Genomic DNA, 12129 nt, shown 5'->3' on the forward strand with positions numbered 1-12129 from the left:
CCAATGGGGTGAAAGTTCCTAAGGACAACTTTACTCACTTTTTCAATAGTGCCTGTTTGCCCTACTGGAAACAATCCTAAAGTGCACCTTAGTCCTAGAATCCAAGATGGGAAACACTGTTCTCCCTTTTACAGACCCTGTGTACCCATCCAGAGGTAGACCTAAGGAAATGATCAGCCCCATCCTTTGTGTTCACTCAAAACTGGTTTTTGAGATAGCTCCCCTCTGACTGCATTTGGACTCGAAGAAAATTAAGATATCATGGATCTCACCTGAAGTCATAAATAGATAACTCTTGCTTTAGATTTGGAGTTTTGATTACTTATTTTATGGGTTTTATATTATGTTGTGCCATAAATAATGGTATTTTGTCTTCATGAAAGGCCATATGACCCAAAGTGTTTAATAAGCTTGTAATCACACACACAGCCATCATCTCTTCCCTCCTCACAGCTTATTTGAATGCCTTGGTATTGAATGTGATATAGATTTGCATATAAATTTGCTATTGATTTGCCTACCTTTTCATTGAGAAGTATGAGTCCCAGCAATGGCCTTGACACTGACCATTGGTTCCTACAGTCTTCAAATATAATGGTGTTCATGAGGATGGACATCATCTGAAAGAATAAAAGTCACTGCCGTTAAGCGTCCTAAACCATATATAAATGAATATCAACAAAAACACATGAGAAGAAAACAGGGTACCAAAGACCTGGAAAACTGTTTATGCCACACTTCATACTGTAGGCAACAATCATTGCACTTTGCCATTAGCAGCAGTCAAAAAAATAGAAAATGCCATTTGTGAGTGAGCATGTCGAGTCAACCCCGCCAAGACTGATACCCCAAATACCGCACTCCCACACCCCCACATGGCATCCCACCCGATTAACCCAGTCTGAGACCTCACTTTAATTTTTGGTTAAAGATTGAAACATCTCAGGCTGCATATTATTTCATAACCCATTAAACAAACTAACAAAAGTCAGAAAAACATCAAAACAAACTTCAACCACTTTTTACATGAGTTTACATCCAGTCCGATGTTTACCAGAATCTGCTATACACCCAGTCACCTAGCCTCTCTGCCACCATCTCTTACCAAGGTGCTCCTCCTGTGACCAAACTAGAGGTTTCCTAAGTCACTTGTGGAAGGCCAGCTCACCGCCATTGTGCTTACGCCTTGAGCAACCTCCACATCCAACCTAGAGCCATCCCTTCCAACAGGGCAATATCTTGATCACCTGAAACAGGCTGCACTCTCCAACCCCATAGGGCCGCTGTACCAAAAGTGCCACTGTGCATGTGTTAAGCTAGGCTTGGGCCCCGGAAGTGACTAGCTCCACTTTTTCACAGGCAGATTCTCTACCAAATGCTGCAAGCACAGATCTTTGAGGTCCCACAGACAAAGTTATCAATGTGACCTGAACATTTCTGTCAACCATGAGCTCACCCTGCCACAGGACAGCATGGCTTACCAACCATTTGGCCCCCAACCTGAGAGAAAATGACAGGCGAATGCAAACAGGTTACCACAAACATGGCACAGGTGCACACCATTTGGCAGAAAAAATCTCTACCTCCTGATGAAGCCACGAGGAATAGTCTAGCCTGGGGGTTTGCACCAGGTTAGAACGCTGTCTGTTCAGGAGCATGGCAGATTCATTCAACACCCAAGCAGACTGCTCTCCGTGCCAGGATTGATCGGGAACTATGTGAGACCATGCAATGAATGCTTCAGGAAAAAGCGTGGCGAGCCATATAACCTCCACCACAAAGGTGTCAAACAAGTCCCTACTCCTCAACGGAGCCAAGTCATGGCCTTCTAAGTGCAGGATTACCAGAACCAGGGGCAGATGCCCCCTTGGAACCAGCTTCTCCACCACTGACCATAGGCTCCTTACCCTGAGCCCACCTTGACCAAACCACCTCATGTTGGAGCTGGCAGCCTTAGCCACAAAGTCACCAGCCCAGTAAGCCTCGCAAGCCCTCCAGATGAAAGATTGATGGAGCCCCACACCTCTTTGGTGAGCATAACACCTACATGCACAGAGGGAGGAAGAGAGGCAATATTTGAGCTATATAAGATGCAATAGAAAGAATCACATAAAGCACCCTCAATGCCACCTCCACTATCCAGGCCTGTGCCCACCGTCAAAGTTGCCACCCCTACAAATGTGGGATGAAAATAGAAGGATGGCAAACGCTGTGGCTATGCTGACCTTCAACACCCATAAAAACTGATATCTGCAAAGCAGGGACCCATCAGCCTGGAGGACACAATTCTAAATGATCCTGTAGAGCCTGGACTGGGCAACAGTGGGAGTCTGAAGCCCTATGAAGGACTATATGTTCCCCCTTGCCTAACTGGTTAGCTTTACAAGAATGCAAAGTTACTACCACTGACCCACCAGGTCAACTCAACTGCCCCAGCTGAATGGCCATGTGTATGTCCGTCTTGGCCTGCGCCACTAGTTACCTCACCCTGAAAGCCCTGTAAAAGGCCAGGCAAAATGCTGCCTTTAACAACTGTGCCTCGAACTGTGAATGACCAACCTCAGGAAACTTCCAGACTAAGGAACCAAGCCTTCTTGTATCCTCATGTGGCCCCTCTAAACTCTGCCGGCCCACTAAAGCTTTCTTGACAAGAAATGAGGAGGACCTATCCCAATGCCCATCCAGCTTGCCAAAGAAGAAAGGGCCACCGTATGCCTTTGGGCATAGGCTGCTGACTGACCTTCTCCCTTCAGTGTACTCTTAAACGCCACCCAAGAGGACTGCTCAGAAGTACTCCCTACCCCCCCCCCCAATCCCCAGGCTTAGAAAGTTCAGGTATCTCTGAAATGACCCTTCATAGGCTCTCCGTGACTTAGGCGCTAAGTTGGCTGCCACAAGGTCTAGTAGGATGGGGCACAAAGCCTCTAAAGATGCTCTAGCAACAGTGTACAGTGCTCCGCTGCTTCTGGATGGTATGCCTGAATTCCTGTAACTTTAAGCAAGACAAAGCATCAGCAGAGTTATTGAGGGGCCCCAGGTCATGCTTTGCCCTAAATGTAATGTAATGTTATTCAGCAAACGCAGCAGAATGAGTTCTCAGCAATCTCAAAACCATGTGGCAGCTCACTTTCTGATGGTTTAGCACTACAACTACTGCCATGTTGTCTGACCAAAACACTACAGAGCGATTCCTAAGCTGGACAGTCCGGATCATCAATGCCAGCACAATTGGGAACAGCTAAAAAAAATGCCAGGTTTTGCACCAACCCCGCTTGGCACTGTTCCTCAGGCATGACTTCATAAACCACTGTTCACCCAGTATGGCCCTAAAACCAACGCTGCCCGCTGCCTCTGTGACAAGACCCACATTAGGGCTAGACCGAAGAGGGGACACACTCATGGTACAATCCCATTAATGTGCTGTAAAAATGAATCCCAGATTCTCAAGTCCTGTCTGACTTTATGAGACAGCTGTGTCTGATGATGCCTCTGCTCTACGTCAGTCATAGCCTTAGCAAATGATCTAGAAAAGGTCCTTCCCATAGGAATAATGTTCAAGGCAAAGTTCAAAAGTCCAACCAGTGCCTCAAGCTGATGAACTATAACCTTCCTGGCCACCAAGCATTTCAGCAGCGAGTTCCTGAGTTGGGCCACTTTATCCTTGGGGAGTTTGCATACCCCTGCTCTGGTGTCGAGTTTAATGCCCAAAAAGGTCATCACTGTGGAAGGGCTGCTTGTCTTGTCCTTGGTCAGGGGAATTCTATAACGACCCATCAAGTCTACAAAACCCTCCAAAACCTTTCCACAATGTGACGAGTCAGCAGTGACCAAAAAAAAGAATCATGTAGGTAATGTAGCACCCACTTGGTGCCAGTCCCCTTCTTACAGGCCCACTCCAGGAATGAGCTAAAGGTATCAAAGTATGTGCATTACACAGAGCAACTCCTGGGCATACATATGTCAAAATAGAAAGAGCCATCAAACTTGACCCCAGCAAGTGGAAATCCTCCCGGTGTTCTGGCAGCAGGCAGAAGGTGGAATCAATTTCCACTTTCACCAGCAGGGCACCCTTACCCAACCACTGAAGCATAGCGAGGGCTTCCTCAAAAAAGGTGTACTTTACCAAGCAAAACTGAGGCTCAATAGCCTCATTCACAGGGCTCTGTTTCAGGGCAGAGAGATTATGGATCAAGCGGAATTTACCTGGTTCTTTTTTGGGGACTATACCCAGAGTGGAGCAGACACAATTCCCAAAATGGGGTGACACAAAACAGCCAGCCAGTCTGCTCAGGGCGCACTCTTTGGCAATCTTTTGTTTGGACACAGTCCTATGGACATGCAGAGACTGCTTATCTTTACAAAAAAGAACCATCTCCAACCCCTATCCCCTACAGCAGGGATCCTGAAGCCATATGTGAAGCCATCCCAGAGCACCAGTGCCCCCTTCAAACTATCGAAACAGTTAAGACATGGGGTCAAGACCTGAATGTCAACCAGAGAGTGTGCCTTAAGAAAAGGGGAACCCCTACTTCTGCTGGCCTCTATCTTTCTCCTTTTTTGCAGTATTTGAATTCTGGGTATGATGGTACCCCACAAAAAGAGCAATTGTGCTAGGACTTACAGATCTGAGTGTCTTGTGCACGTTTTCCTGTTAGAAGTTCAGCACGCCCCTTTCTTTTCACTTGCTCTCTGGCCTGTGGGCTTCATGACCATCATGTGGCATAACCAAGAATTAACATCAGTCTGATCCCAAAACAGTCTTTTGGATGTAGCCTTCTTTCTCCTAAAAGCCTAGCCATAATCCTTCCATGAGGTGCCCCTCAATTCATCATGTGCACAAATGATTTTGTTTTGCTAACAGGACAGCTGAGGTCCTAACTCGGGGAACTTCTCAACCATGACAGAATGAAAAATAGTGAAACCCTTCACCCAGTTAAACAGAGTTTCCTCAACCTCTTGCTTCTGTGAGGCATAAGAGCAATTTCTGAAATGCAAACCCTCTTTACAATGCTTATCATCCTCCCTTGCCAGGTTCTCAACAATCAGATTGAATATCTCCACGAATGCCCCATTCCAAATCTTCTACTTACTTCCACTGTGAGCTGACCCCCCTCAACTGATCGCGCTCAGATCTCACCTCATCCAAACCTATGCTAGGCATAGCAGACACTGCAGCATTTGTGGCAACATTACCTGAGATGGCTGTGTCCTTTGCATTTTCTTGCTGCGCTGCTGCTGTGGGTTATGTCCCCGCTGTAGGCCCATGGCCCTTCTCCCCCGGGGTACCCTCCACCTGGCACTTGAGGAACCCAACTTATTGCCATTTTTAACTGGCTGCTGCTGCCACTTGTCACCCGACCCAAACCGGACAACCAGCCTTCTTGCCCTCTCTAAGTTTTCCTCCTCTGGGGCACCCACTCTGGCCACAGTTGGACTGCACTAGAAAGCCTGCCTATCCTGGAAAGCCAGGGCAGCACACTAGCTAGACTGGATACAAGATCTGCTCTCTTGTACACACTATAATGCTCATCATACTTTGGGGTTATTGATGGTTTAAGTTTATGTCATGATAAAATGATAAATAAAATAAAAATAAAAAACAAAAGATCTGGCTGAGCAGACCCAAAAACAGACGCCTGCTCCCCTCCAACACTTGGGCCCGGGGCACTAATTATGGTGCTACTGGAAATACTAGCTACCCCTTCACAGTTACACAAATATCACTGCTTTGGACGATGTTGGTGCCACCCCACCCGCCAGAACCTGGGATGGTGTTTGCCTCTGCACTTTCCACAGCAGGTGTGGCTGTAGGGGGTCATTTGACCCCCCTCCCCTTTATGTGCTCTCCTAGGCACAGGAGGAAAAGCAGCCCCCAGGTTAACCACTCTTCTCCTGGACCTTTCCGAGGCTCCACTGGAGATAGGGCATCCAGTGTTTCCATCCCATTCCCCCCAACAGCACAGGGCACAGCAATGCAAACACCTCATCCACAACGGCCAATCTACGCAGCACTGCCTCCATATCCCTATCCCATCCACTGCCTCAAGCCCACTTGGGCACTTTCAGAGGCATACTATGCAGTAGGCTACACACTGGGCAAAGCTGTAAACAAGCCAACAACACCCACAGCGAAGATGACCACAACAAAATGCAATGCAAATTAGCCCTCTCCGGTTGCTCCTTACCTCCTTGTCCTGTGTGAGTGGTGGGGGAAACACAAAGCAGTGTAAAAAAGGGGAACAGAGCAATTAAATTAATTCTAGCAGGTGCCCCCACGCAGCACCAATCAAAACGCCCATCACACCAGGGCAGAGTCCGGCAGAAGGATGAAAAAACAACACAGAGCTTCTAGTTCATACTAGCAAAGTGGGGAATTCACCAAAACCCTGCCTGAAGTAAACAAAGAGAAGGGCCGGCAGCACCCTGTTCTGGACGTGCAGCACCTAAGCCGGTCGAGAGGAAAGTATCAGAAAAACCCAATGGGCTCCTGGCTCAAAGGGGAAAAAAAGTGAGGGTGTGGGCGCATGATTTGATACGCCCGCTGCGCACTACAACCAAGATGTGCGCATGTGGGAACTCTGTGCTGCACAGGGCCACGTCGGCCACCCAAGCAGAGGAGGAAACCGGATTGCGGGCGACGAGAAGTATGTGGTGCTCCTGGCTGGAGAAAGGATGAGAAGGTAAAAGGAGGCGAGGGCAGACGCAGTCCTCCTCCTGTGGTGCAGCGTCGGGTGAAGCACGGGTGAGCAGTTAAGGACGAAAAAGGGCAAGCCAAGATCTTGCCCTCCCCCTTAAAAATGGGGTATGGGACTCACACCCGCACTGCGAGACCCACGGTGACCCCTAAGTTCCAGTGATATCTAGAAGGTCTGGGCCATGACCCTTTGGCCTGCCACCCCAGAAGTGCAGACCCTTTACCTCCGTACCCCACATAATGCACTTCATCCCCCTATTTGGGGCGCACCTTTGGCCACAAATGAAAATTTACTGTAAAAGGAGCTCTCTCGCCCACACTTTCCAGAATGCTCATCACTGCATGTTTCAAAATCCTGGCAGTAGTTATTCCACAATCACCAAATATGTATCATCAATCAGAACTATCTTCATAAATAATTGTCATTGCAACTGCAATATCAGTCATTCAGCTAGAACTTGCTTCAATTGTTAGGTTGAGCTTATCAGACTGCACAAGCTGTCTGGTTGCAAAAGACCTACTGTAGACTTCCAATAACTTCCAAGGGCTTACAGCCCACCCATGGCTTACCATTGATTAGCTTTAAAGTCACTCCCATTTGCTTGCATCTTATGCAATAACTTCCCTTGCATCTTCTGTTTGTCCCTAACTTGGAGCGTAGCCTCTTTATCATCTCTCTGACTCGCTGGCTTCTATTCTTCCATTGCTCACTTTTTAAGACCTTTTTATTTTATTTTTGGTTAAGCACTCCATCAGAGTGCATGCTTTTCTAGTTCTCCCTTGTGTTCTTCACTCAGCCAGTGCAACATGTTGCTCCCGCTTGCCAGAATTCTTCTCCTCACCCTCCATATCATCCTCTCCCTGTGTTCTTATCCCGTCACAGTGAGTTTTTCCCCCTCCTTTGCTTCCCCCCCACCCTCTGTGTTGCTACCTTTCGCATGTGCTGCTTTTCTTCTCCTCACTTACCCTCCATAATTTTTACGTAAGTCCCCTCTCTCATCCACTCCCCTGACAAGTTCTTCTGTTGCACTCACTGAACAAAGTGTGTGTATATATATATGCGTGTGTGTGTGTATATATATATATATATATATATATATATATATATATATATATATATATGTGTGTAAATATATTTTCATTTGAAAAACCAAAGGTTACAGGGGCGTTCTACTTAGGCTCACATTTTAAACGTACAAAACCATAGAAATTCACCGGTTATAGTTAGAGTTACCTCAAGTAAGTACAACTCGTGCCCTACTAAGTTTACTGTAACTCATGCTATCGTCATGCAGTTTTTCGTCAAACATTTTACTGCAAATATTACATACTAACTATAACTTCCCGGTGACCTTTGTTTTTTTAAGTGAATTTCTGTTTTGTTAAAAATAATCTATTTCCTAACTATAACATCCCTGTAACCTTTGTTTTTTTCCAGTGAATTTCTGTGTTTTTTTTTTTACGTACAGTAATTTTCATTACTATACGTTAATCCAACCACCGCGGGTCACCAGAGGGCCAACCCCCTGTTTGCACCCAACCTTGCACTGCGCACATCCTTCACCCGTCCGCAGGAGAGGTTGCCCGCAAGACATGGCCTGCAGTCACCCTGCGACCAACCCACCCTAACCACGCAACCCCATTCTGTGCATGGCCTTTTGACCATGCACATCAGGAGTTGGCCATGGCCTCTCTGGGTGTGAGAATAGGTGTGAGAGGGTGTATTTGGCAGTGAGAGTGGCTGTCAGAATACCTGCCTGGGTGCCCAAGTGTGTTCTTCCGTGTTTTAGTAGGTGCAGCAGTATGTGTGTGATTCTGTGAGTGGGTGCATGAGGGTGTCAGTGGGTCTGCGAGTGGGTGTGTGACAATCTGAGTGGGTCTGTGAGTGGGTGCTTGAGGGTCTGCCTGGGGCTGTGCATGGGGGTCTAAGTGGGTCTGCGAGTGGATGCGTGAGTGTCTGAGTGGGCCTGTGAGTGGGTGCATGAGTGTCTGAGTGGGTGTGTGAATGGGAGAAAGATTGAAAGAGAGAGAGAGAGAGAGAGAGAGAAAAAGAGCTTGAGAGGGACAGATATAGAGTTTTTTCGGCTTTGATATATGACATACTTAGAATGAGATATTTCTGGACAAATTAAAAATTTTAAAAGAGTAGTATTACCTTTCAGTATGAACCTTAAATATCTGTAACTAAAAAACAAAAAAAGTGAAATGAGTCCGGCTGGACTCAAACCCTCAACGCTTAGTATGAAGGTCTGTGACCATCACACTGAGCTATTAATTTATTTTTGAATTTTTTTATGCCATTTATGTGCTTTCAGGGACTGCAGGGAGACCCTACATGTTTTTTTAATTATTATTATTTTTTTATTTATTTTAACACAAGCCCTATACGGGCTATCTGGCACTGCGGGGAAAGCCCCAGCTCATAATTTCATTACAACCTGTGGTCCCAGGGGCTGTTGATGTAAAAACTATTTTTGCTCAGGGGGTAGGGGGGTAGAGAGTTAGGGGGTGGGGGTTGGTTGTTGGTGGTGATCCTCAGAGCAGTGGGGGGTTTGCCCCCACATATTATTTATAAGCTCCGGGGAGGTGGTGGTCCCCGGGGCAGCAGGAGGGGGCCAGGAGCACCCCCCGCATTATTCAGCAAATGCCCCCAGGACTTGGCCCACCGGGGGCTTTATAATAACGAAGCCTGGGAGCCTGTGCTTTGTTTGTAAATTTTTTTTATTACTATTTTACACCTTTTTGTGGGATTCAGCTGCAGTGGCGGCCGGTCATTTTAGGAGGGAGGGGGCGGGTAGCACACACGCACGCACATCCATTCACAACACTCATCAACATTCAAACATACATGCACACACCAAACATTCATTTAAAAAACACACACAAACTTACCTTCAGCCTCGGAGGTCCCAAGAGGGTTGGGATTGTTGCCTTTCCTCACTGGCTGAACTTCTAGAGGTTTTTTATTGTAAAGTAATATTTAATTACCATGCATTAATCCAACAGTTTTCGCACACAGCCTTTGGCCATGTGAGGCAGGGGGGTTGGCCACGGGCCAACCCGCCAAAGCCCTAAGCCAGCCACAGAGGCAGGCACACTGCTTGCCCCTCCCTCTTTATAATATGGCCGGGCCCCAGAGATGGGTTCGCCGGGGGCAGAAATCAGCCCAGGGTGGGAGGCCTCACACCCCCCCCATAAAAATGTGGGGGGCTGAGGACAATGGGGTCCCAGGGGGCAAAGTCACCCTAGGAGGGGTGCTTCCCTTTGATTTTTACAACCAAGACCTGAGGGATAGGGCTGCATGTGCATCCTTACAACATAAATAATTCCCCCCAGGGACCTTGCCCATCCGGGAGATAGTAAAAACAAGTATTGAAAACCGTGCTTTTTTAAATAAACAAAAATCCAGTGGATCCTCTGTGGATTTGCAGAACAAAATCTGAAATAATCCTTTGGCCCCCGGCAGGGTATTCCTACTCTGCCCCGTATCTTTTTATACTTGTTCTTGGGACTCGACGAGTCTGAGTCGCAAGATAGCCTGGTTTAAGTGGTGGCAGACAATCAGCTCTCATTTTGACATCTGTCAGATCGGCGGCTACTCTGTCTCTCTCTAGATTTACATATATATTTTTTTCTTCAACAACTTCAAAACTACCAAAGAGATTTACACTAAATTACAAACAGCACTCTTTCTGTACCAAGATCTATCCTTCTGCCATAATTGGTGTAATTCTGTCCAGCAGTTCGTGCTGCAGTTGTGTCTAAAATCGGAATTTGCATGGGGAAAACACTTTTTGGGACCTCCCCTTCCTTTTGGACCCTGAAACTTTCCAGAGAGCAGCTGGAGTGAGTGGCAAACTAGTTTTGAAACGTTTGTGAAGGTTTGTCACACAGCGCCAAAGTTATTAGCAACTATATATAAATAATTATTTGGGAGGGCCAAGCAGCAAATTGCTGCCTGACTGCTCAAAAAATAAAGTGATTTTGCGCTTCTTTGTTTGAATTTTTGGGAAGCCCTTCCTACTTTTACCTTACTTCTGGCTAATATCGCAATGGAACGCTTCATCTGTGGGTTGTAATAATTGCCATCCGACTAAAAACAATTGTTAATGGTAGAGGCTTTAGACGAGCAATTTCCAATGGAAGAAAAACAAGGATATTCGTTTTTCAATATTTCAAACGGTTACCGAATATTTATGAAATCCTCAAACAAATACCAGTGATACTTAAGATATGCAATTTAATTTGTGTCTGACAACATATGACAGGTTCAATGAACAATAATCGCTCACAATGTATTTTTGTTAATGATTACAAAAAATGAATACCACGTAATTAGTAACATGACTCAGCAGGCAGAGCAACCACACGGCGTCTGCTGATTCTAGGTGTAAATGCAGTTTTAGTGTGCACAATATAGTCATTGCTGTTATTATCATCAACATATTTTATCATGTTTAGAGAAAAATATAAAAACATGATTCTCCGAATTGACATTATGAGTGTCTTCCACGTCCACAGCCTTTCCACCAGACTAGTTTCCTCAGGAAAGGAAATACTCAAGTTGGAACCATTCCAGTACGACCCACCACACTGAGAAGACATAATGCCTAGAGTAAGTTAACAGCCTGGGGAAAATGGAGTCAACCCACTAGTATGGACGTCGATTCACCAAAATCCCAAAAGCAGAGGAAGGTATCTTTCACACTCCCTGTCCAGAATGACATCACTGGTTGGTCCTACCCATAGCAGTCTCCATGGTTGGGATGGGAATCAAATGCAACCATGGCAAAAATATTCAAACCAGCCCCTCTCCCTTCGCTCTGCTGGCATCTTTCAATCCATCCATTCCGTGTCTTTCTCATTCTCTCTGTCTCTCTCTTTCTGATCCCACGGCGTAAGATTGCAAACCCATTTGATTAAATTGCATTTGATATGTGAGAACATTCTTCCCCGACCAGCTCTCATACCTCAACGGATACTAAACTGACTTTGAAGCCCCTGCCTGGATGATGCTGACCAGAATGCAAAAGCGGCCAGAAGTGATGAGTGGAAATGAGCTGCCTCTGAGGCATCATGGTGACTACCTCACAAAACCTCAGAAACCAAGGTGGATCATAACTACAGAGATCCACTTGGTAGATCTGTGGTGGATAAAGCTATCACTAGTCCTCTTCCCTCTTTAACGAAGGAGGCAAGGCAGAGTGTACGGCTCATTTCGACACAGCACAAAATCAATATGATGAATAGAAGTGAGCAAAGGTAACCACTAAATAGTCCTCATATACTTCTGTTGGTGAAAGAAAGCCAGAGTTCCCAGTATGCTTACTGTTTCTCTCCTTATGTGCTGTGCAGACGGGAAAGCAACGGAAGATAGCCCATCCCTCAGGATCCACATTGGAGAGAAGCCTGGGCACATGGTCAGGGTGACGCAA

At 46.3% G+C, this 12129-nt stretch overlaps 1 protein-coding gene across 2 annotated transcripts in view; it reads right to left on the reverse strand.

Annotated features, from left to right (window-relative positions):
- The window catches only part of RANBP17 (RAN binding protein 17), a 1172021-nt gene that overhangs the window by 48021 nt on the left and 1111871 nt on the right, over positions 1–12129 (reverse strand). For both annotated transcript variants that reach the window (XM_069199335.1, XM_069199333.1), the window contains exon 26: positions 522–620. In XM_069199335.1, coding sequence (XP_069055436.1) covers positions 522–620 — 99 coding nt within the window. The remainder of the gene's footprint in view (positions 1–521; positions 621–12129) is intronic.

This window comes from Pleurodeles waltl, chromosome 7, assembly GCF_031143425.1.
Source record: "Pleurodeles waltl isolate 20211129_DDA chromosome 7, aPleWal1.hap1.20221129, whole genome shotgun sequence".
Taxonomy (NCBI): Eukaryota; Metazoa; Chordata; class Amphibia; order Caudata; family Salamandridae; genus Pleurodeles; species Pleurodeles waltl.